Source organism: Columba livia, chromosome Z (assembly GCF_036013475.1).
Source record: "Columba livia isolate bColLiv1 breed racing homer chromosome Z, bColLiv1.pat.W.v2, whole genome shotgun sequence".
Taxonomy (NCBI): Eukaryota; Metazoa; Chordata; class Aves; order Columbiformes; family Columbidae; genus Columba; species Columba livia.
In genome coordinates this window covers 81613773-81641546 of record NC_088642.1, presented here as the reverse complement: position 1 = coordinate 81641546, position 27774 = coordinate 81613773, and the positions used below count along the sequence as shown (strand labels likewise).

Below are 27774 nucleotides of genomic sequence, written 5' to 3'. Positions count from 1 at the left end.
AACTTTGCTGAAAGCAACAGAAAATAACTTAGATTATGGTTTCATGTCACATATGGGTGTCACAGATACACCACTTCAACTTCAGTACCAAAGAAATGCTATAATAAAATCCAGTATAAGCATAAAAAAGAAGACAAGTTGCTAGTCAAATAACCATACAATGGCCAGTAATACAAGAATGTCACTCATGGAAGGCATTTTTATGTGTGGCAAAGGGACTTAAAGCAGGTGTAATAATTAATTACTGTTAGTTCTAAGATAATTGGCAGAATCTCTTCCAAGATTCTACTTAAGAATAGTTTCTAAGTAGTAAATTAACCATTAATATATGGTACAGACATGTCTTTATGCTTTGCAGATGTTAGCAAGTGGCATAGATGTTGTGATAACTATAGAGCAACCTGCTGGATGTCAACACTTTGTGCAACAAAGCACTTACCAAAGCACCAGTAAACCTTAATCATACATGTGAAAGTGAAGTTTTAATGCAAAATAATATTTAACACAAACAGAAACACGAGACAAGGTTCTTGTTAAGTCACTGAAATAAAATACTTTATCCAGTTTGCTAACTAAAGTATCCCATACATGAATTGAGTCTCATTTCAGCATTCAGGAGGAGAGGATACAGTAAACTTACACGCTGCATTTTTTCTGGGATTACTTTTGCCCTTTTGCCTTCCTGGGTTCAGCAAGGGATAGCAATGGAGACAGCAGGGAAGGTATAGGCCTATGAGATTAATTTAATTAACTTAAGTAATTATTTACTTAATCCTCTGGCTCAAGAGTGCGGGCAATGAGATTACTCAGTGGGATGAATTATCCCACAAAACACACCTTAAGCCCAAACTGCAAGACTCTTCCATCCTTTACACAGAGTCTTTGTCTATTGGCACGATGACTGATCCTTTTTTCTTGTTAAAAAAACGACTGAACCATTTAACACCTACTTAAATGCTGTTTTGAAAAGCTGCAGTATACGGTGTAACTTGGGTTTTATGTGAACAAAGCCTATAAGAATAATCTTTGAATGTGCTGGATGGCTCAATCTATACAGGTCACACACAGAAATCACATTCTTGACAAAAAGCTACGACTATAATCCTGGGATTTATTTATTTCTTATTTTTGCACTGTTTGTATTGGTGCTGTGCAAGGAGAAATTTCCAGGCAAATCAGATGTTACTTAGTGTTAAGTATTACATTATTTTCTTCCAGTCCTTGTCTGGCATTTTTAGCCATTACAAATAATTTTTATAAACTAAGCCAAGCCACGTTAGCAAAGTCATTAAACAGCTTGTGCTAATGCTCTTTTCCCATGAAAAGGAGGGTGGCAATGTGAAGCAAACCAAAAAGAGATGTTCCCAGCAAGAGAAGGGTCTTTATTTAGATTATGCTGAAAATCATTCATCCCACAGCTCCTTCTACTCTCTACTGTTACAGAGATTTAATGAACTAGTAGCGCTGAATTTGGCTTCCATTTAGAAAATCCAATCCATTAAAAAAATACAGTACTTGTGTCAATACAGACTAAGAGATTGGTAGTAATATGGTTTAATAAAACTAAACACGAACCTGAAACGTAGGAGCTGTTAAATTTGCTTCCTGTATTAGTAAGTAAGCTGGCCCTACACAAGTCGTTTGTCTTCCCATGGCTTTTATTCCAGCCATCTATAAAACGGAGATGATAATATCTATCTCAGAAGGGCACTTTGAAGATTGACAGGCTGGTAATTGACACTGCTGGAGAGCAGACGTGACCACTTACAGGCCACGTGAACTATAAAATAATAACTTATTCTCAGTTTTTCATATATTATGTGCAGCGGACAATGAAGGCAATTTTTTTAGCACAAATACAAAAAGCGGGTATTGTGAGGGACTACGGTGGGTCCATGGATTCCCTGACAGAGGGCATGGGAACAGAAATTAGCCTTGAACATATTAAGGCCTACTCATGAGAAAGATGAGAGTAAAGGAGTATCTGGAGATGCTAAGGATGCACCCATGAGACAGAAGGGAGTAGAAGAGTAACATTGATGATAGCAAAATTAGCCAATGAGGTGTTACTGCTGTAACTTGTAACCAATAGTGAAGAGACACGTGAATTGGTAAAACTGCATAAAAATGCACTTGTGGCAATAAATGGCATCTACTACTTTCATCCTTGAAGAACTTGGTCTATGTCATTTGTCCGTCTCAAGCAAGACAATTATGTCAATGTATATTATCATGATAATTTTCACCAGTAGAAAATGACTAATCGTGAGTGCTTCAAAACTTCATTACAATATATGAAATTAAAATTTATATTACATTAGTGAAAATACTGCATTTCTCAAGTTTGTTATTTTCTGTATTTTTCAAATATCTATGAGTTTTCCCAAACACACAGGGTAAGATCTGTGTTTTTTCTACAAATACGTATTCTGAGAGGGAAATCTATCAGAACTTTTGTTACTTCAAATATTTCTAAAATATTGTGAGGGCTACCCTAAAGATGACTTCTCAGATGTGTCCTAAAGTAAAACAGGGTAGTTACACATTTTTCCAAGGGATTGAGAGAATAACTTGAGGTAAAATTCACCATATATGGCTAGATCTTAGATAAATTGCTTTTTAGACTATTTCTACACTGATTCCTAAGAAAACTTCAAGTGTTCCAAGAGTCTCATCAAGACTCCATGGTCTCCCCACCTCCTATGCTACTGTAGCCTACGTGAAGGACAGCAACACTGTACTTATTTGCAAACTAAAATCCCTGCAGAGATGTGGAAACAAATGACTTGTTTCTCCTACTGAGATTACCTGTTTCTTAGGGGAAAATGAAAAAAAAAATGTCCTGAGATGGGCAAAGAACTATTGGAATGGGTGTTAGCAGACTTTCTGTTCTCAACATATGCGATATCTAGATATTATTTTTTTAAAAAACTATGCAGAATGGGTCAAAGAAGCAGGTGCAAAAGGACACGATTGTCTTTGGGATTAAATCTTGGTAGAGTTTTAAGGACTGGACTAGCTTCCTGCCATTGGGGGGAGAAGCTTCTCTGCTTGTTTCAGGATGCTACACAGCGATGGTCCTTAGTGTGCACTGCCAGTTGAAATTTTTATGGACAAACAGTTAAATCTCCAACCTGCTTACCTTCTTGATGACCCACTCTTAGGTCTCTGGCTACAAAAGCTTGTTGTCTCCTGTAATGCTGGCTTGTCACCTAATCATCTGCTTGTACAGCGTGTCCTGCATGTCCATTTCTTGTCTCACATCAGTTTATAGACACATTAGGGTACAGGACATCTTTTTGTTCTCTGTTTATACAATATTCAACACAATGAAAGCCTTGTCCATTCATGAACTCTACAACACTACAGTTAACACATAATCACGGTTTCTCCATCCAAATAATTGTTAGGCATTAGCATTTACTAAGAAGAAAGTATATAACCTGTTTCCCTGAAAATAAGACAGGGTCTTATATTAATTCTTGCTGCAAAACATTACTTTTTTACATGTATAGTTGCCTGGACAATATTTAAACTGACTTTTAAAATGAACTGTAACTAAGGCTTATTTTTGGAGTAGAGCTTATATTTTGAGCATCCTCAAAAATCCTGAATAGTCATGCTAGGGCTTATTTTCAGGCTAGAGCTTATTTTCAGGGAAACAAGGTACATGTCCAGCTAAAGCAGATGCTCCTAACCTGAGATGATTTCTCAAGACTTTAGCAGATGTTCATCAGCAAAATAATATTGTAATAAGGTAAGGACAAAGCACTCATCATTAAAGGGCAACCTGAAAGTAACCAGTTCCTAAGATAACTATTAATTATGTTGGGTTTTGCTGAGATTTTTTTAGAACATAGAGAAATTTCTATTTAATAAAATATTAAAGACCCTAAATACTGATGTGTTATACTAACTAAAAGTAATGTGAAAGCAGGAGCCTCACACATCTGGTGAAACATCCTCTGGAATCAAATTTCTATTTTTGCTGACCACAAAAATAGCCTTTGGAAACTGTTGTATTAATTTAGATGCCTAGAGGTGGGGACTGTGACTACTCATTTTTCATTTACTGATGAAAATTAGATGGCATAATTCAGAATAGACATATAGGCACATATTCATTTCTGTTGTATAGGTTGGCCTATTCAGCTAATAATAGTTGGTTACACAAAAACTAGTGTGAAAATGGCAAAGCTTAGCAGGAAAGCAGAAGTCTCCATGGTGAGAATCACTGCTTTTCTGCCATCTTTCAGAAGTCAGGAATGAGAAAAAGGTCCTGCAAGAGCTGCTGGTTCCACTCCACTCAGAAAGGAATCTCTCTGCCTGTTAAAATGCCAATTTTCTCTTTTCTGGAACAAAAAAAGATTAATCCTAGAGGGTGCTGGGGCATAAGAAATACTGAACTTCCAAAATCCTCCACTGGGTATGCAGAGTATCTGAGCATGTTTTAGGATATGTGCTATACAGTTTTCAGCCTGCTGCTCTGTTACACATTTTTTTGAAGCACAATCACAATATTAGGAAGTCATCAGTGTTTTATTCACACACACACACTCACACACAACAACAAAAAAGATGATACCCTCCCATCCCAAAACTTAGTCTTCTACTCACCCTCCTTTAAGAAGACACACAAAGAACAAATAAAAACCAGCTTGGTTCCTAGTTTTGCAATTGAGGATTTAATACATCTTTGTCACTAGAACTTTCCATGACTCTGTTGTAACAGCAAGACAACACATCTGAAGATTTAAACAAATAATCAGCTGACAGTACGAGTTGATTTGGTGCTTTTTTTTAATCCAATTGACCTTTGTCAAGGCAAAGGCAAAAGAGCAACACTTGACATTTTGCTCAAAAGAAAGAAAACATAATTTAGCAATTTTCTTCTCACTGTGGTTAGCTCCAGCTTCACAGTTGCTCAACTTTTTCCAGACAGAAATGATTTGCAGTCCTCACATGCATTAGAAATCGTCCTGAGAGAGCTGCTACTAAGGGGTTGTATTCAGATCTCACATTTAACTGTTGACATGTTCCCCCTTGGCCAAAAAAAATCCATCACAAAAATTCAGTATGGAAAGAAAACATTGACAACATTACGCTTAAATACTTTCAAACAGACTTTGGAATGAATTTATGACAGTTTGGTTAACGTGTTCCTTAAACTTATGGTCTGAAAATCTTATTGAAAATCTCAAAGAATTTAAGGGTATGAGATCACAGCCACTCTCAGAGTTTTTGAGCAGGTTAGATGTTTGACTCTTTGCCCATACAAATCACAGTTGGCAGAGCACTGTGCTAGTAGATGCAGTCAAAGTGAATTTAACTTTGAAAGTGATGTGAGAAATACCCTCAGGCTTCTGATATAAGATTTTGGAATCCCTGACAACCACTAATAAATTTTTATACTCCCACCATATACAGAATTCATCTCTTGGACCTACAGGCTCAGAAATGTCCACAGGAACACAAATAATGCATCACCAGTACCTTTTACAATGGCATTTGTATTGTTGCTGGGTAAAAAATTAGCATCACATTTGCTTCTTTCAAGCCTGTATCATACCAGTGATTTGCATTTCTCGTGAGACAAACCAATACACCCATCTCGGTTATTTAAAATTTATCAACTGATAGCAGAAATTATTTCATTATGAGTGTCTTAGTGCATAATCACAGAATTGACCGGGCTGGAAAAGACCTCAGAGATCATCAAGTCCAACCCTTGGTCCAACTCCAGTCTGTTTACTAGATTATGGCACTAAGTGCCATGTCCAATCTCAGTTTAAAAACCTCCAGAGACTCTATACTTGGTGTTTCCAGGTCTCACACAGTTGCTGTTAAGTCATTCCACAGTCTACAAATCATCCCTTTCATTGCGTAGAATATATCACTCCTCTGAATCATCAACAACTCTTAAATTTGTCTAATCAAAAAGTTATATTAGCATTTTTTCTGCCACAGTTGCAATGAAATTCAAGTGAAGATAAGTATCAAGATGCAATATTACTATTTTTTAAAATTTTTCCCTTTACTTTTACTGCTTCAGTTTTGATGTGGCACTGTATCAAATACCTCCCTAAGAGCCGAAGAGATTTACTGCATTTCCTTTGTCTGGATTAGCAGATAATGTCTTGGACTCGTATGCCTAACTTCGTTACATCCAAGTTAGATTTTATCTTACTTTAAGTATTTGATCTTTAATTGAAAAACTGATGTCTAGCTAACTGCTTCTAGCTGACAAAGTAAAAATATATTTAGCATATAAGATATAGTGGAATGTATGTTGTGGCACAAAAAGATTTTGCTGATGTCTAGAGGTGTCCCAGCTTTATTTCAAAGATCCTTTGCTTATTCTATTCCAAAGTGCTTTTCAGTCAAAAGCAAACTATATATTTATGTATTATGTCACTGTTTCAAAAACTAATTGTTTATTTTGGCACACCACCTCCCCTTTAATCCTAACACAACCTGTTAGGGCTCACAACAACGCTTCTTTAGAAGAGAGCACTTCTGAAAAGAATCCCTTGAACAGTTTCTTTTAGGCTAACTCTGTCTTAATTTAGAAAATTTCTAATTAATTATTTCCTAGGCTGGCAAGACTATTATCAGTTGTACTTAGAGAACTTCTTTGTCCTCACTGGAAATTAAGCATTTGCAGTTTATCTGCCTGTAAGTTAACGTAAGAAATTTATTTATAAGTTACTGTAAGAAAAAGCTGCGAAGGATTGGTCTCACTGATGTCTCACTCCCACAATCCAGGAGAATTTCACTAAGTTTTCAAACTTATTAAATGAACAAAGAGTACATACTGATAAAACAACTTATTTTATACTGCTTTCTTTTTCACTTATTAAACAAGTGAACTGTACTCAGTTGTTTCCTTTCCTTCCAGGTATAGTATGTCTGAAAGAGAATCCAAGCCCCCAGAAACAGCATAGGAATCTACTTTATTCCACGTATGTCAAAATGCAAAGCCTGTTTTGGATGTGTATTCTCTTTTGTTTCTGGAGTAGCATATAAATCCTTTGGGCTGTGTTTAATTGTGTTTGGTTTATGCACTGAGCCGACAGAAGAGGGTTTGGTATTGCTTGTCCTGTTTCTATTTTAACAAGCTTATGTGCTTTTCTTGATATTCTTCCTATAGTTCACCTTACCCTGGTGATTCTATGATGACCTCATTCCTTTTGTTGTGATTATCTGCTGTGCAGAATCACATTTTGCAAAATCTTCTTTTTGCAGGCCGTCATATTTACTTACATCTTATGTCTGCCTAGTACTTGATTTTATTTGTTTTTGTATGTCTTATATCATTGGAATTGCTGTACAGGATCATCTGTTCCATCTCTGACTCATCAGGAGATGCTTCGGGAAGATATCACAAGAAACAGGAAGGGAACCTATTTATAGTGGTGGCTTTCTCAGTGTCCTCTGACATTTAAATAGCATGTTCTAGGAGAAAAAACATATCTTTCACCTAAAACTGGTGCTGGCATGAGCTTCATAAGCTGTACAGTTTTGTTTATTTTATTTACTACACTAATATAATGCACTTACAAAACTATATTTGCTCTCTTCATACTTTCTCAGTATGCTGTACTTTTTAGCTTTTTTTTTTTTTTTCTTCTAAAACTATGGCTTATTTATTTCTCTTGCTACATTTATATTCTGTTCTTCCATAACAGGGATATTCCTCACTATATATAGATATATTTTTCCCATGATATCTACTAGTTTTCTCTGACATTTTATCTCATTTCTTACCTGAGCTAGCCCTTGTTTCCATTCTGGTTTACCTCTTCTATTTTAATTCAAGAAGTTGGTAAATCACATCTGCTCCAGGTCTGGGCGTGCACCTGTTCGCTCACTTTCTGTTTGTACATATTTCTTGTTAAAGGTATTGCAGGCTTTTCAAACATTTGTACCTGGACTCCTGAATTTTCTCGTACTGTAATCCACTACAAATAAGTTGAATTTTAAAAATTGTCATATTAGGCAAGTCATCCATTTTGCCCAGTTTGGAAAACTACCAGTCAACTCTTATTGCCAAATTTTTTCCTTTGTTTCTTGGGAAGATGCATTTTACATGTAACAGTGTTGGCCATTATGTGAGCATGAGTCATTCTGGTGTGCTCAAACATAGAGCGGGCAAAGAGATTTTATAACACCCTTATCTGCATCAACAAATACTGTGGTTAATAATGAGATACCTCCCAGTCTTGATTTACTTTTTTCCTGATTAAAAATTGCTGAAAAATGGAGTTTTGTTACTGTTGATGGGTAACATTTCAGTATTTCACAAAAGCAAGGTTTTGATTCAAAATGACTTATTGAAAAAGATAATTTATTGCTGGGGCAAGGATGTGGAGCTTCATGCAGGAAACCAGGACAGGGGTGGCTTAGGGGTATCTAATACCTTGCTCTTCACAGTGTAGATACAACTTAAATTATAAGAGAGAGAACTGTGCATTTTGTTGGAAATATAGCCCAAGAATAGTGAAGATTATACTGGGAAATTTGGCTGTGGGGAAGAGGCTGAGAAAAGGTCTGAAGCCTCAACACAGCCCCTCTGCAAACAATAGGAAGAGATCCACCCACTGCTCTGAACTTTGGATCCATCGAACGGCAAATACACCACTGATGACGCGAGCTATACAAACCAGAAACACCCTCTGATTGTATGAAAATCAGAGATCTTTTAAGTGCCTATGGTATATGCAAAACAGCTTGTGAAATCCTAATCTTTAGAGACAAGCATGTAAGAAAACAGCTTATTCTTTCTCTCCCAACACCAGCAAATACTTTGTGAATAAGTGCACTTAGACAATCACATGTATAGAACAGAGGTAAATGTTCCTCTCAGTTTTACAAGTGCAAAGATGAGGAGCTGAGGCTTTTCACATGAGAACACAGAGTATGTTTCTGCAACACAGATGCTGCATGGGCAGGATAATCAGGAACACAATGCCAAGGAACTCAAAACATCAGATATCCCAGACTTGCTTCTTATGCTTTTCTTTCCATGCTTTTCTAAATTTATTTTTTGCTTTGTAAACCAGCTATTGTCCCCTCACGTGGCACGTTGCGTGTTTATTCCTGAATTTATTGGGAAAGGGTTGCTTTCCCCTCCATGCACTAGAAGAGCTCGTACTATAAACTCATCTCTTATGGGAACTGTTTCCTGCGGGAAGTGCTTGGAAACAATCTGTCCTTAGTAGATGATTTTTCTATCAAAAGTATTTCCTAGGAAATGTATGTCACAAGGCTAAAGAAATAAATTAGATAACATGTAGTGTCCTTCCAGTCCCCTGAGCTGGATCCATTTAAATACCCAACACATTTTAATGGGTCATGTTCTGCTTCGTTACATGGTCTGTAGCTCCTGAGCAGCACGGAAACAGATCTCTGTTTATCATAAACTATTTTGTATTATCTTTCCTGTTGTGGAAAAGCTTTTAATGAATGCCAAATTGCTTTCCAGCTGAAACAGGGCATGTCGTGTAACAGCAATGCTCACCAATAAACGGTAAACCAGCATTTTATAGCAGAAAAATGGCCTCGTTTTAAGGATCATTGTGAATCCTGAGAGCTGATTAAACATAACGCATGTGAGTGAGATGCCAACAGCATGCACTAAAAGGCAGCTAGATCCTCCCAAAATCATTATGAAAATGTATTACCCAGTGTTAAGTCACATTTTCCTCTCCCATTCCCAAACACCCAGACTGAGCTTAAAGGTGCAAAGGACACTGGAGAGGGCTTTATACAGCTGTACCTGCTTACAACAAAATCTTCATTTATTCAGTATGCAGAATTTGTAATACGTAATTTTCTTCTACACAGTTTGCATACTGACATTTTTTCTAAGTAAGAAAATTTTGGGTTTCTGGTTATTTGATGAAAAGCACAGATTAAGGAAATTTACAGTCTCTTCACCTTGTTCCTTCCCTGTTTTCATGCTGTGTGTCTCCTCACCTGGATCACACATCAGTTTGTCTGTTTCCTGGTAAGATAAATGCTCAGTTTAAAACAATATATGTGGGATGGTTATTTAAAATGTGGAGTGTTCCAGGAAATGTTTTTAAACTTATTTTATTGCAGATATTAACAAAGCACTGACGACAAACACCTATTGAAATAAACAAACATAAAACCTGTAGTAACATGAAAGAGCTACTCCATATTTTTAATGTTCTGAGGGTAACCAACCCTAACAAGGTATCTTTTCCTTTTAAATATTTGGTAACTTTAGGCTTTAAAAAGTAATTTCCAACATCTAGTAATAAAAGCTAGTGGATACTGTGCCATTAAGTCTGAAAATTCCTGCAAAGGGTAATAAAAGTTTTTAAAAATTGAACTTGATTTCTCCATAGCTGTTTGAGTTGGCACTACAGACCTCCATGTTTTTAATTTAAAATATTAAGCAGAAAGAGAGTATACATTATTATGAAATTATCACATTTCATTTCAATAAAGGAACATTTATTCTATATTCGAGGTTTTACAGATTCTCTAGGGCTAGGAATAGCAAAAGATAACACCGTTCTCCTTTTGATGTGGAAGACCAATATTGATGTAATTAGGATAGAATAGGGATGATAACCATTGGTGAAGCTGTTGCTCAGGCTGGCAGAGAGTTAAAAGAAGAATTATGGGCAGGACAATGTGGTATCACCATGGATTTGAAATTAGGGCTCTGCTCCATGCACGGGATTGCACAGCGGCGATAACGACGGAACGCAAGGATTCCTAACGAAGTTTCTGAATATACATTTCCCAGCTGTCCAGTTGAGGGTGGAGACGTATTTGGGGACATGCCTCTGAAAAATTAGAAATGCACCTGCCCACAGAGGTTATTTGATCTTTGTGCATGACCCCATGCTGCTGCAGCACAGAGCCCATGGACAAACAGAGCTCTTGATAGTTATTTATGTCGGGTCCTTGAGTACCAAAACAATACCCACAGAAACATGAATTCATTGGGTTGCGTGGAACTGCGGTAGAAATATTTCTGACATTACAATACCCATTGAAAAGTTCCATCAGAAGCACATAGGAGTTATGTACTACATACATGTCTTATTGTTATATACCTTTTGTAGGGACAAGGGACAAGCAGTGCTGATAAGAGACCAGTCAGGAGGAAGGAAAGGAAGGAAAGGAAAGGAAAGGAAAGGAAAGGAAAGGAAAGGAAAGGAAAGGAAAGGAAAGGAAAGGAAAGGAAAGGAAAGGAAAGGAAAGGAAAGGAAAGGAAAGGAAAGGAAAGGAAAGGAAAGGAAAGGAAAGGAAAGGAAAGGAAAGGAAAGGAAAGGAAAGGAAAGGAAAGGAAAGGAAAGGAAAGGAAAGGAAAGGAAAGGAAAGGAAAGGAAAGGAAAGGAAAGGAAAGGAAAGGAAAGGAAAGGAAAGGGAGAAAGGGAGGAAGGAAGGGAGGAAGGAAGAAGGAAAGAGAGGAAGCAATAAAGAAAGAGAGAGAGAAAGAGAAAGAAAGAAAGAAAGATAAAAAGAAAGAGAGAGAGAAAGAGAAAGACAGAAAGAGAGACAGAGAGAAAGAAAGAGAAAGAAAATGAACTTCCTAAAACTCAATGATTTTTGAGTGTATGAATGGAAATAAAACTATATAAAGAGCAGTAAATTTAAGTAACTTGAAAGACCTCACATAAATTGAGAAAATATTTCATCTCACTTTTAACTGTATTTAAACAAAATCCTAACTTTGGAGCGGTGCATCGCAAGCAGCAGTCATGGCTTAAACAAAATTCTAGGCACACTTTTATATCTGTGTTTTTCATATCACCTGCTATCATATTGAACCACTGACACAATAAATCCCTGCAGACCTTGTGGGTCTCATACGTTACACGACTTTCTTTCAACATCCTGTTTTACTTCTTGACCCTATTGCGTGAATTGGCGTCTTGAAACTGGCAACATTAATAATAATAATTCTATGCCTTTGAACTTTACTTGAATAAAATGAAATTTCAAGTTATGTAAAGCAGACTAATATAAAGTCTCTTTTGGCAGTTACACAGAAGGGTCAACAATCTGGCAAAGAATTATAAATTTCACAAAGTTCTCATATTCTTCTTCTCTAAATATGCCCTGGCAATAAGTAATTTTGTTTTAAAGCAAATATCCATGCATATTACAGTGCTCTGGCACTGTTCTACCCCTGCCATAAAATCTCGGTTATAATTAATTACCCCTTTGAAAAATTTGTATGTGAGATTGATCAGCATAACATAAACACAGATCAGATTCCAGCAATAACCCTTTTGAGCCAATATAAGTCAATATACACAGAATAGTTATATGGCAATATGTAATGAATAATTAAATGTATTGCAAAGAGAATAAGCTACTTTTTTTTTTTTTCTCCATTTAAAAAAATACTTCTAACATGTACATTTTGGAAATGTTTAGATTTCTCCTTAAGGAAACTCCCACCTTTTGAATTCAAATCTAAAATAAATCTGTTATGTGAAACTATATCTTTTAAATTAATTTTTATTTGATGAGGTGTAAGGATTTTTAATACAGGTAAATCAAACATGGTAACACAGCTATTGCTCTTGTAAAAACGGCAGAGGAACTTGCACACCATGAATTTGGATACATCTATTTTTATTTCCTCATAATTTCCCTGTTTCCAGACATAACTTTGTGATCTGTGATATACTATCCTCTGTTCTACAAACAGTTCCATAATGTGCAGTATAGCATTGAATTCAGCGTCATGCAGCACTGAGTCCAGCTGAAGCACTTGCACGTTTAAAATTCTGCAAAAGGCTATTTGCGTGTTTTTAAAACTCATAATCAACATCTAGTCTGTATTTGCTTCTTTTTCCAATGAAAAGAGTTTTGCTTTACCAATACGTATACTGCAAGAGAAAACCTAAGCTTTGAGGATCACCTCTAATAACAACAACTACAAAAAATCAATATTATGGTTATATATATTTTTTTTCTTTTAAGTAGAGTTAACAGATACAGAAAATTGAAATACACAATATTTTTGCAAAGGCTGCAGATATTTCAGTTTTACTGCTATAACTATCCCAGTAATATATCACATACAAAAGCAAGCGACTTTCTTTCCCAGTGTATTAGCTATGAAACTAAGTCTATGCAATTGTACTGCTATTGTTTCAAAACAATGCATCCCTTGGTTTAATTTGCATGTATTTCAGAAATAAACAGAACACAAAATTAATGCTTTTGCTGAAGCTGAGATGCCCGATATATGAGTGGGGGAGACGACCCCCAGCTCTGCGAAAGCACCGAAGGAAAAGGTGCCATCTCTTACCTGCAGGCTGTTGAAGATGATGAAGAAGACCAACATCCAGAGTTGCCGGTAAGCCAGGTGCAGTCCTCCCCACAGCCAGGTGACAGAAATCAGGGCAAAGAGGTACAAGACCAAAGGGATCTCTGAAAACCACAAACACAGAATTTCAGCTGTTTGAGCCCTGGGGAAAAAACACTATTTTTTTTAAGCATCACCGTTGCAGGACGCAGTTTCGCTGTTTCTGGCCAACCTTGGAGTTTGTTCTGCAGCAATGGGCAGCCCTTCACCTGTCCCAGCAGTTGGGGTTCCCAGGGCTTTAGGGAACCCAAATGGGACCAGGAGACCACCAGAAGGGCATGGCCAGATATAGGACATGGAGATGGAGGGGCCAGGGGGGCACAGCCCAGCTCGGCAAACCAGGCGTGTGTGGTTTGCAGGTGGGACGAGCACACGTGGGGTCAGAAAACATGCTGACCTCGGGGAGAGCACGGGAGGGCTCCTGGAAAGCGCTGGAAATGTCGGGAGGAAACACATTTCCAAGAATTGAGAGGAAAGGGGAAAGGAAAAAAAAAACCTCCAAACCATTATCAATACAAAAACTGCCATGGCTCTGGCAATTTACAGAATTACGTGGAAATTATAAGAATAGCTTATTCTCTGATTTTTTTGTTAATTTTAGTGCAAGCTGAACATGAGAAGGCATCTGGCCCTATAAAACTTTAAAGTGACAACCTCCACTCAGCCAAGGAGCCCCACAAGGACAGACTTTGCACCAGTTAACTCCACTCACCTTCAAAAATACGTGCAGGATCCATCCTTAAGCACACATAAATACAACGGCATTTTGTATTCCCTACCGTATTTACAACATGAAAGGAATGCTGGCAGGAAGCCACGTCCGCATGGACAAAGTTTGCAGAAAAGGCAGCAGAAATTATCTTTCGCCCCCACCCGCTCCTGTTGCTGACCCCACCGTGTTGACCGTATTCATGAGGATGCTCCAAAGTCCGTGTTTGAGGAGCTCGACCTCGCACTGCCCCTCTTTTAATTAATTACGTGGCATCAGCAAAGAGCGGGGACGCACTTTTAGCAGACAGCATTCCTGAAACAGCAGTTTGGGGGCACTTTGGGCATTTTGTTTGATACTGTACAAATGCCAAGTGCATCCTGAACGCAGGAAAAAGCCAAAGTCAGGCAGTAGATGCTTCAGGGCTGTAACTATTTATTTGGCAGAAATGTGTGTGTATATTTTTATAACCAAGAAAATGACTTGAAGCGAAGCACAATGTGAGCAGATACCGTGTTCCTAAAGTTTAATAAAGCCCAGTATCGCTCAGAAAAACCTGGGGTGCAAACCTCAGCCTGGGCTGTTTTGCAACCACTGCTTGATAGTATGACATAACATTTAACAAAGACATGTATTTCCTTAATGAATTACAGTGAGATACTGCGTTACGCATGTAAATTAATATTATGCTAGCGTAGTGGTAGCCTAGGACTAGAGGAAATAAAACCAAAATATTAAAATAAACGTAGCTCTCTGGAGCAGTTAACAAAGTCATGATTTTCTATGGAGAAAAAACCAAACAAATAAACAAAGGCAAACAAAAAAACCCATTTACTTACTTGGTTTTGCTGGAAAAAAAAAGGACATAACAGCATTAAGAAAATCATATTCCCTAAGGAAAAGTGTTTGAAAGCTCAGTTTTAATAATTGCTAAGGTACTCCTGTTTTCCCATTGATGTCTCAGGACACGATGTAAATCCTCCCTGGCTTGGTCATTTGTAAATGGTGCTGTTTCTGTGGTCTCCATGAATGGAGGATGCAGCACTGTGAGCATCTGGGAACCTCCAGCAGGACGTGAGGAGGCATTGTGCTGGGTACCGGTGCCTTGGAACGGCATTAGAGTCACGTATTTCATGTCACGAGAGATCTAAAGTATATGTACGTGACCATTACATACAACACAGGACCTGTGGAAGATCCACTACTTATGAAGAGATAGATGGAGGCCAGAACGGATAACCGTGGTTTTCTCAAATGACAGATGATGCTCATTAAGCACCTGAATCACTTCTCCCACGGGGAGGTGCGGTCTGGCCAAAAACCATTAATGGTCTGAGACTTCCTGAGAATCCCTGATCCAGAACATAACGCTAATAATATATTTGGGTTTTTCAGAGCAGCATCAGATTAAGGCTCTGCACCTCTGTTATTTGTCGGGGAGGAACTTGATTTCACTGGATGAGTGGAATGGAAATGCAACCTATTTCTCATACCTCGCTCCAGGGTCACTAGTATTCCTTACATGCAAAGCATCTGTCTCAAAGTCCCTTGGGCACTATCAAAAAACTCCTTGTGGCCTCGACAGATGTTGAAACAAGCTTTTCTCTAACAACTACTAACATACACAACCAACATCAAAATGCTTTTACAATAATTGAAAGAGCAAAGCGCTCTAAAGTACCAGGTGGTCCAGTAAGGTGTAGAGGATCAAATATTTCTTTTAAAACCACAGTGCGTACACTAATGAATCCATATACTTTCTAGATATGTACTTAAAAATGTTGACAAAAATCAGCAAAGAACTTGTAATCTCAAAGTACTGAGGTTATAATAATAAAAAAACCCCAAAATAATAATAATAATAAAAAAAACATACATCAAGAAATGTTGCTCTTTGTAAATGTAATTCTAAAGGTAAATTCAGCTATTACCTGTGGAGGAACTAATTATTTGTTCACATATGTTAATGGAATGACACAATCTTATTGCTTAGATAGCAAATTAATGCAATCAAATTTAGCTGCTCGTGAAGCTCAACTGAAGGAATGGACAGGCAGTTAATTATTGCCAATGCACACAATTCTAATACTGTACATAAACCAAAGCTAACAATTAAAAGAATTATCTCAGGATGTTGAATAATGATTTGGCTTTTGCATTACTTTGCAATGTGGTTCAGCTCAGGTGGGTGGCAGGAGAGGGAAAAAATCAAATTGTATAGGACAAATTGCAAGTAGAAGAACATGCCAAAAATTAACACCAAGATTTCTGCTGATGTAAATATTACCTGAGGAAAAATAACACAATACTAATCAGAACCCAGCATCTCCAGATTGTTGAAACCAGAGCTCACTGAAATAGCTGTGAACACAAAGCAAAAGGAAGTGGAGCAATATATCTAGATCATATAATTTTGATGTACAATGTTCTGGCTTTGTTATCTTCAAGTGTAGGTGAGGAGGCAAATTGACAAATTCAGTGCCATTTCACTGGAAGAAAGTTAGCATGTGTGATACAGAATCAAGCTCACTGAAGCTAACAAGATGTCCATGGAGTGTACCTTCAGTAATTCAGACAAGAGTTTATGTAATTAATACTACTCAGTACAAAGAAGTCAATTTATGTATGCATTATAACAATAAAGATGGCCTGAAGATACCTGCTTTTTGCCAGATGCTGAATGTTTATATAATTTACAATTCAGCTTTTACTCTGTCAGTCACAATAGTTTCATTATCAGTATTGTAAAGGGTTAATACAGAGTTGAAACTCTGTCAGCACTTAAAGTCTCTTAACCCATTTGGATTTGACAATTTGTTGTAGTTAATAAAAAAAAAAAAAAAAGCTCAATTAATAAAACAGATATATCAGAAGATCAGCAACAATGTCTTTTACATTTGTAAAACCAGGCCTGTATAAAGTAAAAGGATGGCAATAAATAGGCTTGAAATGAACCAAAATAGACAGTCTATCTATGGGTGGTTTCCTTCAATGGAAAGAAAACCAACGGCTCCCTCCCAAACAAACACAAAGGGTATTTTTGAGCAGGTGAACCTTCACTGACAAGAATTTTACTCAAACCCAAATGCAAGGAGTCACCCTAAGACTAATTGAGCAAACCTTGGCACATAAAAGACCGCTGTGGAGCAGCTAACTCAGCATCAGTGTGATGTAGGGGAAACATCATCAAGCAGTTCTATTGGGCGTTATATATTCAAATCATGCTGATCCACACTTTTTTTTTGACACCATTATCACACCTTTTTTTAGTACTAGGAATGGTGAAAGGTTATATTTAAGCAACAGTCAGTCCACCCACTCCTTAAATATATATAATATATATGTGTATGCATGCATACATCACCATCCTGACTGTTCATGCCTCTCCCTGAAATATCTCCCCTTTTGCTTAACTACAAGCTTGAGAAAAATTGTCAGAGTTGACAACTCAATACAGATAAACGCAGCTTATGCAGAACTAGTTGCGGGTTTTCAGAGCTCGAAAACTTACCATAATCCACCTTGTTATTTGATGAGGTGAACTTACATACATTCAATTTACCAAACAACTAAATGTGTCCACTGTTTCTTTTTTCTTACCCATTGCTGAGAAAATAATATTTTCCTTATTAACTTATGTGTAAAATTAATTTTTTTGCAATGCTTACTGTTCTGAGGGCTGCAGTACATTGGAATTGGTTTTTATGGGTGGTAAAACTGTGGTTTTACTACAGAAAGGGAGATCTTAGAATAAACTCAAGATTTTGTTCAGCAATTTACATAAAAATAATGTTGGTGAGAATGTGAAAAATAGACTGCAATATTTTCATGATGGGTTTGGATTAGATTACAAAATTCATGAACCAGGGAAAGTATTAAAGCGCTGGAAAAACTGGTTTACCTCAATGGGAACTTAATAGGAGCTGTACTGGATATGAACAAAAGTTTATCTGGCCTTGCCTCCAACAAGGGCCAAAAGAGCTGCCCAGATGTGATATTTCTCCCAGCATTTTCCCCATTTACAATTCAGGAGCTTCCTGAACCAGACACAGTTTCTATTCAGTAATCTTCAGAGGACTTCTCTTTCACAAACTCATCTTGCACTAATTATGGTGAACTTGGATAATTCAGGTATCTAGTGGCAAGGAACTCCAAAGAAGTAGCGTAAGATTCAGGTAATAAAATGCCAGAGTCCTTGGCTGTGTGCCTTGTGTTTATGTTTGGTTTCTTTATAGCAGAAGCAAGAACAAGAAACAGAAGGAAACAAAAAGACCTAGAACATTTCCACACAGCTATACTTTCACCTTTAAATCTGTAACAAAATAAACACACAGAATTATGTTTTTGAAATAAACCTTACAATGAAAGACTACGGTGAAGAGTTTTAAGTTCATCTTCTGTTGAGCTACTGTGTACTGACCTATGAAGAGAAATAATCTAATAGTGGGGCTCCTGTCTACACCTACATCTACTACAACTTGAAGGTTGCAGCAGCTCATCGAGGTCCACAAAGAAGTTTACCACCACAGGACTGTGGCCCAGCCAGCCTCTTCGACAGTTGTCACATCTATGTGCCCAAAAGGACTGGAAAAATAGTGAGAACCAACTTTTATAACACCGGATGAGAGCGCTTAACATTTATTCATAGCTGGGGCCTGGAATAGATTCTGCCAGTTGAGTAGTGTTGGTTTAGACACTGCAGAGAAAGAAGAGTCAAGGAAAAATAATTTTCTAGTGTCAAAAGTACCCTGAACACTAACTCACTTCACATGCAGGACACACTGATTTTGGTGCATGGGAAGGAGGTACCTGCCAAACTCTGCCCCGGCACCTGACAGCACTAACAACTCTGTGGCCTCTTGGTAGTCCAAGGATGGGATGGTGAAGAAGGATGAAGAAGAAATAAAAGGAAGAAGCTTCAAAGAGGAGCAAGAAGGCAACAAGGAGCCTTGCAGTGTTCTCCATGGTGATCCACCGTCACGCCTTTGACGGTTCACCTAATGGCAAGTTGAAGATTGAGGTGGAATTATATATACGTCATGGTAATTTCAGCTAACGATGGGACAGTTCACATTGCTATCTTCTCTTATCCCTGTGTAGTGCCTATCAATTATGAAAGAATAATCTGATGGTGCCTGCCACAACGTCTTTTACCAGGGAAGGAAGCAGCAATGAAAATCCTCCTGCACGATTTCAGTCAACAACTGCCTGTGGTTCATAGTAAAATATTCTTTTAAAATGCTTTCTTGCTATATATTTTCTACTTTACAGTTAGGAAAAAACAATGGATGAGCAATCGGGCAGAGAGAAAACCTACTCTGTGAATGAACCAACAACTCACTTGAACAAAGGCACCAAAACAGAAATAAGTCCTAAGACCTATGAAATGACGATCAGCTCATTGCTCTGAGAAAATCCGTAGCACCACTAGGAAAAATAACTGAAATGAACTCAAAACAACACACTGCTTTTATAGATTGCCAGCACTGGAGCTCTCTTTAGGGCATCAGGATTAGTCCCTTCAGAACACCGCGTTCAGTCAAGCAGGTGGTTTTTGATGATGTTTTTGCTACTGCTAGCCAGAGAAAAGCATAACTTTTCAGTTCAAATTAGATTATTTATTTTGGAGTGTAATATATTACCTTCCTCCTAGAATAGAAATGTAATTCCAAAGAAAATAAACTCCATATTCTGGAATTGAAAAATTTCCATTTTTGTCAGAGTTAGAACTATTCCTTAACTTTATGTATTCAGACTGTTTCATTACAAAACTGTCAAGAAGACTACCTGAAGGTTTTCTTCAGTCTTCCATATCTGATATCATAGATAAAATTCTCCAGGACAACAACAACGACTCTGAGCAATGAAAAACATTAGATCAAACAGAAATTAATAAAACTGGAAATTATTAAATACTATTAAAACTCTGAAGTGTAATGCTAAGTGTGCCTTCGCAGTAAACACCTAGACAATTTAACTATGGAAAATAATGCGCTATGCTTTAATAATTTATCCAAATGCTTGTATTTTCACCACTGTGTTGGCCCATATTACGTCTTTTTTTATTGCCTGAAGTGTTGTGTTTTGTTTTGTTTTTTTTTTTCTAAAAATAGGAAAGTCAATAAGAGAAGCAATTGAATAATATAGGTTCAAAGATTTCTGAGTTTACCTATAAATATTTACTATGTGCCTTTCCCTTAGGTTGTTAAACTGATAATGCACTTTAATTGCTTTTAATTATTCTTGGCTAGACACAAAGATCTGCTGCAAAAACTGAAAGATCTTAACAAACATTTTTTTCTAGGTGATTGGGGAGAATGTATTCCTTCACAGAATTTCACCAATTTGTGGGAGACTTAAATTAGTAAAATATTTACAGGCTATTGCTTAAGAAATGATGCGTTAAACTTAGCAACATAACTATGAAAATACCACAAGACCTTTTTTTTTTTCCCTGATAAACTTGAATAACCGTGTTCCAAATCCTGCTGGCTCCATTTTCAATTGCCTTTGACAACTGCTGTAGAAAGGGAGTTTGATAACATGACTTTGTTGCCAAAACAGTGTAGCTAACAGATTTCCTCAGAGTTCAAAGGACAAAATACCACCACCAACAACAACGTGTAATCAGTGACTCATGACAAATCCTCTCATTCCAGATTGGGAATGTTAAATATGTGCAGAATTTAACAGTAGCTGATACTGAAGATCAGAAAGCTGGTAGGTACATGTCCATGAAATCCAACTGGACAAAATTATTCATAATTTTTAAAAACAAGAAGCAGCAAAGCTGTCAAAATATCAGTTTTGGTTCTTTTTTATTTTTTGATCTGCTGCTCCTTGTGACAAGGAAGAGTTTGAAACTAAAGAATACCTCCCAAAAAAGAAGCACACCTCCCATTAAGCATAAATAATATGTACATAGAAGACTGACCTCTCTAACCTTTCCACTAAATCTCATTTTTTTTGCAAACTTTGTCATACATCTTTAAGACACCTTATGGTATAATCAAATGAAAGACCAGGCATCTTATTTTAGCTCATGCTATTACTGTTTTAGAGGGAACACGTCAAATCCCAGAATTACAGAAAAAAAATTTAAAAAAAGGTTTGAATTTGCTTATCTCCATATAATAAAACTATTCAGAAGTATTATGCAAAATATTGAATGAGTGCTAAATTCACAACTATACAGACATAACTCATGCAAATTAACTTGCTTCTGCAGATTTCTTTAAAGGAAAAAGCTAATTTAGGCATGTGAAACAGTGCAAACAATGTAAATTACATGAGTGCAGATGATGCATTTAAGTTATTATCCTTCTCAGATCTTTGTTCTTTATTTCAGCTTGTAATTATTCTTGTGCATTTTGTCTTAATTGTGTATGTAAAAATCACAGAGCTAAAGATTTATTTTTCTCCTGATTACAAAAAATACAAAAAAGACCCTGGAGCACTACAAAGACTAAAATATTATATCCAATACATGACTGTGATTAATACTGTGAGTACTGTACATAACTCCTAGTTCAGCAGCAGCCAATATCTGGGTCCTGATTTCTAGATGCATGTTGTCATACAAGATAAACGCACCCCTGCAACTCACTGTTCCTTCAGTTCTCTCACACATGTGATATGTATCTTATGATGCAAGATAAAGATTTTAGCATATAGATCACAGGAAAAGGAAGACGTGTAACTACACGTTTAGATATACATTCTCACTCTGAATTGAAAGCCCTGTACTCAGCATCATTTCCTGAGCACAGAAGCGTGGTTGGAATGTCCTGCACTTGCATTTTGTACAGTTTGTTTCTTGAGAAGATCAGATGGTAGAATTTATCGCTGGACCATCAAACACGTTCTGTCATGATCTGGAATTTTGTGACAGTAAATACATCAAAGAAATACATACAAAGGAACACGAAAGATGATAGTTAAATTTTTACAGCTAAATATCTAAAGCATTCTTTATGAAGTTCTATTTTGGCAACATAAAGTTTGAATCTTTAAATTAATTCTGGCACGTTCAAAAAGATGATACCTGAACCTGGTAAGTTCTACTGCATGTTTATGTGTAGGGCATGACAACTATGCCACCACATTTCGTTCAATAAATTGAAGGTATTGTGTATTGGATTGCTGTCTTTTTCACCTCCAATTTCTGTATTTGCATATTAGGATTGTCAAGAGAAAGCAACGATCTCTTATGTATGTGTATTTCACCCTCCAGTTACTTCAGCCAAGTCCAACCATCCTGCTTTTCTACCACCTGACTTCTTTCATAAGCAGTCTTTCCTGTTGCAAACTTAAATATTTGTTCACCCAATGCACGCTTCTGACTTGGCTTCTGTCAAGGCTAGCTTTTGAGAAGTTGGCTTCTATATATAGCAGAATAATCAGTCAACAGAACGTGTTTGCTGAACGGCTGGCAAACTGAACCAGTTCAAACTGAAGTCTCTTGTCCGGCAAACTTGATGTACAGCTTTGGAAGGGTTTACTAGAGGCAGAGTTGACATACTTCATAAAACAGTATTCACACTATTTTCCAACACTCACTTTTGAGGAGGAAGAGCTGCCTGATCTAAAAGATAATTAATTATTGATTGTCCCATTGCCCTTTATTCTAGCCTTCTGCTTGAGGAAAATTCTCTGACCTAAGCAAGCTACATTAGTCGCCACATAGAACAACATAACTAGTATCAGAGCAATTCTGGAGCAGTAAAAAAGAACATGAAAGGGAAACCTCATTTATTTGGTGTCCCAGACAGGGTAATGAGAAGTGTGCATATTGCTTAAATTTGGATTGGGCAAATTCTATTTATTTGTGTTTATTCTCCACTACAACTTTGTTTTAATCCTATTCTTCTACAGTGATATCCCAGGAATAAGAAAAGAGTATGACAAGCTCTCTGGGAAGATTGCAGACTACTGCCAAGAGAATTGACAACTATTACTAAAAGCAGAGTTTTGCAGGGCTAGCAGTCCTAGGACCATGATGTTTTCCTGAAAACCTGCAAACGACCAGACCAGATGTGACTCTACTCAAGAGGATATACCCAGGATAAATCCAGAGGACTAGGAAGAACATATACATGACAGAAAAGGAGGTACAACTAATAAATGAAGAGCTGCGTATAAATATATGTTAAAAAACCCCCACAATTATATTCTATAGATTGCCAACAAACTATTTAATCATGTATAAACAGATCCTTTTTGCAGTTACCAAGGGGCAAATTTTTTCTCTTAGGATGGTGAAACCCAGCATTGTTATGCTATTCTTAGTGGCAAAAATACATGGGAGTCCCCTTTAGTGTGGGTAACAAGTCTCTGCTCCCACAGACAGAACAAAATAGTAAAACACAGTACTGCTACCAAAGTTCAGGAAGGTGTTCTACTACAGCAGAAGAAATCTATTCCAATAGCTGTAGAAGACTAATATAGTTGCCCTTTGCAATGGACTGACTGTGCTGGTAAATAAAGGAAGAGTAACGGATGTCATCCGTCTTGGCTTCTCTAAGGCCTTTAACATGGACCCACACAACCTTGTCTCTAAATTGGAGAGATACGGTTTTGATGGATGGACTACTTGATGGATAAGGAATCTGCTGCATGGCCACATCCAAAAAATTGCAGTCAACAGCCCAATGTCCCAATGCAGATCAGTAACAACTGATGTCCTTCAGAGGTCCATACTGCGACTAGTACTGTTCAATCTCTTTATTAATGACATAGTGGGATCAAGCGCACCCTCATCAAGTTTGTGGATGGTACCAAGCTGAGCGGTGTAGTTGATGTGCTGGAGGGAAGGGATGACATCCAGAGACACCTGGGCAGGCTTGAGAATTAGGCCCATGTGAACCTCATTAAGTTCAACAAGGCCAAGTGCAAGGTCCTGCTTGTGGGTTGGGGCAATCACCAGTATCAGTACAGACTGGGAGATGAAGGAATTGAAAGGAGTCCCCAGGAGAAGGACTTGAGGGCACTGGGCTGAGAGATCGGCCATGAACCGCAAAGTGCGCTCGCAGCCCAGAAGCCAATGGTGCCCTGGGCTGCATCCCCAGCCCCATGGGCAGCAGGTTTGGGGGATCCTGCCCCTCTGCTCTGCTCTGGTGAGACCCCCCTGCAGTGCTGGTCCAGCTCTGGGTCCTCAGCACAGGACACACATGGATCTGCTGGAGTGAGTCTACAGTGGGGCCATGAGAATGATCAGAGGGATGGAAAACTTCTCCTATGAAGAAAGGCCGCGAGAGTTGAGGTTGTTCAGCCTGGAGAAGAGAAGGCTTCAGGGAGACTTTAGTGTGGCCTTTCAATATCTAAAGAGGGCTTACAAAAAAGGCAGAGAAAGATGTTTTACCAGTGCCTGACAGGACAAGGGGTAACAGTTTTAAGTTGAAGAGTGTCGATTTAGAATGTGCAAAAAAATAAATTTTTTACAATGAGGGTGGCAAGATGTGGGAATGGGTTGTCCAGAGAAGCTGTGGATATTTCAGATTCAGAAGTGTTCAAGGCCACGTTGGATGGGGTTTTAAGGAATATGATCTACTGGAAGGTGTCCCTGCCCATGGCAGGGGAATTGGACTAGGTGATCTTTAAAGATCCTGTTCAAGTCAAAACATCTATGATTCTGTGGTTCTGGATAGTTCAAAAGGAACTTTGTTTGCAAGGTAAGCTCAAGAGTATTCCAACAATAGGAGAAGAGAGAGTAATAAAGAAATTTTTTACTCAGTTTTTAGCTCAGCTGCTTGCATACTCAATTTGCTTGAAAAATAACCCAGTACATGACAAATGAGGATATATTTTACTGTTCCTATTTCTGTTAAATTTCTATTTAAGTGTAAAAGCCTTCCTCAAGCAGAGATCACAAACATGGAACTCCAGAGCTACCAGCTATAGTTTAAGATGCTTTTCCTACAATCTATGAAATGACCAAAAGATTGTACACTTAGAAGCCAGACAATTACTCTATTTTCTTTCAGGTCTGCATATCCAACCCCTGTTTCTGTTTTATGGTAATACGCAAGGCAGTGACCTTGGTATTTTATTTTTATTGACAACATTCAGTAATATTTTGCATAAATTATTGCAGAATCCATATGGGGTCATTGGTATCAGGCTGCAATTTTAACTGTCTTCTAACTGGATGAGTCCCAGACAGGGAATAAACAGTACTAGTTCAAATATTCACATGCAAATAGGTGTTTGTTTTAATATCTATGTATAAATGATAATTACATGTGGCACTTTTTCCTTTCTGCAATATCTTTGCTCTCTGGAATTTTAATGAACAGCTGTCAACAATTACTAGTAGATGTGAAAGCATATTTAAAAACATTTTTGTCTGTGTTTACAGGTCTCTGCACTTGATATGTCGTAATTTTTTAAAGTATCATTCACCTGGAATTTTATTCTCTTTCCAGAAAGGGTGACTAATGGAGAATGGCTTTTCAAAGCAGTGATTTATTATTTTTTTTTCATTACTTACTGTACTGTTCAAGGTGGGGAAGTTCGGGTACTGAACTTCAGGCTTGAAACTGGGAAAGTCTGGGGTTTTTGTGCTGTAGGAATTCATTGTTGTGGGTGACTGAACAGGGAGTAAACCAATACGGGAATGACAGCCAGAGACAAGCTACATTAGGACACTAAACACTAAACATAGACAATTATTGCTGGGTAGGTCCATCTTTCTTCTGTGTTTGGATGAAGCAGAGAGAAACCATGGCATATGCACTGCCACAACAAAACAGCAAAATGATGGGTGCTTGTGCTGAAAGACTTCCCTACGCCATAGGATCTTGTAAGCTGCACTGAAACAAAGTGTAGGTGTGAACCAGGACCCGCTCCCTGTTGCAGAAGCAGGATAGCATCATGCAGATGATGGTGTTTGTGAGAACATGGAATCAGTGGAGAGAACTCATCATAGAACCGTTGAATGTCCTGAGTGGGAAGGGAACCCACAGGGATCATTGAGTCCAACTCCTGTCCCTGCACAGGACAACCCCAACTTTCACATCATGAATCTGAGGGCATTGTCCGATCTTTTCTTCTACAAAGGGTGGGTCATACGGTAAGATTCAAAATTTAAAAGTGGTAGTAGGCCTTACTGCAAGCTGCCTTTGAATATGTCTTTAAAAGTACGATATGCCCATAAAAAATTCAAAATAATGTAAATATACTACCACCATCTCACATTTCAGGAGAGAAATATTCAGTCAGAAAGTCAGAGGCCTTTAGTTAGGAGCTGGTATCATGTTATGTAGTTATAGGTAATGTTACAAACTGCAGAAATTGCCTGGCCTTCTTTCTGGAATACACGACAAACACAGCCGCACAGAGAGCCCTTGTACAGCCCCAGGCACCGTGAACCTCAGCAGGCAGCTCGGCAGCCCTTTTTCTTCTCTAAAACAGCCTCTCTCCAACTTGCTCTCACCCATGCAGCACAAGGTACTTTCATTTGTGCTTGCGAAAGCCCTATGGTAGCAAAACACCAGTTTGCCATGCAGGTGCACAACATTAGAAGTTTCAACCTGCTTTAAAACAACAAAAAAAAGGAGCTGTTATTGACATTTTACTGAACACCTCTATTCCTGATTTTTTCTCTGTTTTCTTCTGATATTTCATCACTATCTATACCATTTTCTGGACTCTATTTGATACAGAAAACACCCTGAAACCTACATTAAACCAAAGTTTTGTTTCAACCCTATTATTTCATGTCTTTACATCATGTAGATACAACTTCTGTTAGTACTTTCTGTTATTTTTTCTTGAGCATTATACTTACAAGCTATATTTATCAGACTTTATACAAATTCATATAGCTTTTAGTCAAGCTGACATTTTTTCACTAAGAAATAAATTATCATTTGAAGAAATGTCCACATAATAAATATTTAACATTTATTTTCATTTTTTTCATAAGACTATATTTTTTTACAATTAAAATGTAAAAAATACCCCAGAACTCCTCACTTAATAATACAATTATCACTGCAGATTTGAGCATTTGAACAAGACAGCTACTCTTTATAAATCTGTGCACTTACCAGCACTGGACTACTCTATGAAATTTTTTAATAATTCACTGTCCCTTTTAAGTTCATTTGCTTTTTTTTAATGAATTGAGAAAAATGATTCAGGGATCTTTCACAAGTCCATAAAATCTAACTGGCTTCATGCAGTCATGGAGAAAATAGGCACACTGTTATTAAAATCTGTATATTTGCACTTGTTTATAAAACTCAGATTTTTTTTCCAAAAGCACCGTGAAAACAAAAGGAATATTGCAAGCTTCCCACAGTGTCCTGTTATTATGGTATTGGTGTAAACTGCTACGACTTTATTTTGGGAATGTTATTGTATCTGAAATTGTTCTGACAGAGGAGACCGACCGATGCTTCCTGTTTTGCTCACAACAGACCTTTTCTTGTGAGCACATTTCAGCTGCGAGTAGCACTAGGAAATTTCAAAACAGAGACATTAACTCTAAATACTCCAACATGCAGACAGTGGGTGACCGGGCAGCCATTGAATATACCACAAAACACAAGACATTGCTCTGACCGGGACGACGCTGTGTTTTACTGCTATATTCTTTATTAAACCAGACTAATTTATTGTTTTTTGGTTTAACACTTTTTTGCCTCCTAAGACAGTTAAGCCTCTGCATGACTTTCATCATTAAAGTTATCGCACA

General features: G+C 37.6%; 1 protein-coding gene across 2 annotated transcripts in view; it reads right to left on the bottom strand.

The window, feature by feature from the left end:
• ADGRV1 (adhesion G protein-coupled receptor V1) overlaps positions 1 to 27774 on the bottom strand; it is a 272375-nt gene that overhangs the window by 25401 nt on the left and 219200 nt on the right. For both annotated transcript variants that reach the window (XM_065046531.1, XM_065046532.1), the window contains exon 87: positions 13310 to 13431. In XM_065046531.1, coding sequence (XP_064902603.1) covers positions 13310 to 13431 — 122 coding nt within the window. The remainder of the gene's footprint in view (positions 1 to 13309; positions 13432 to 27774) is intronic.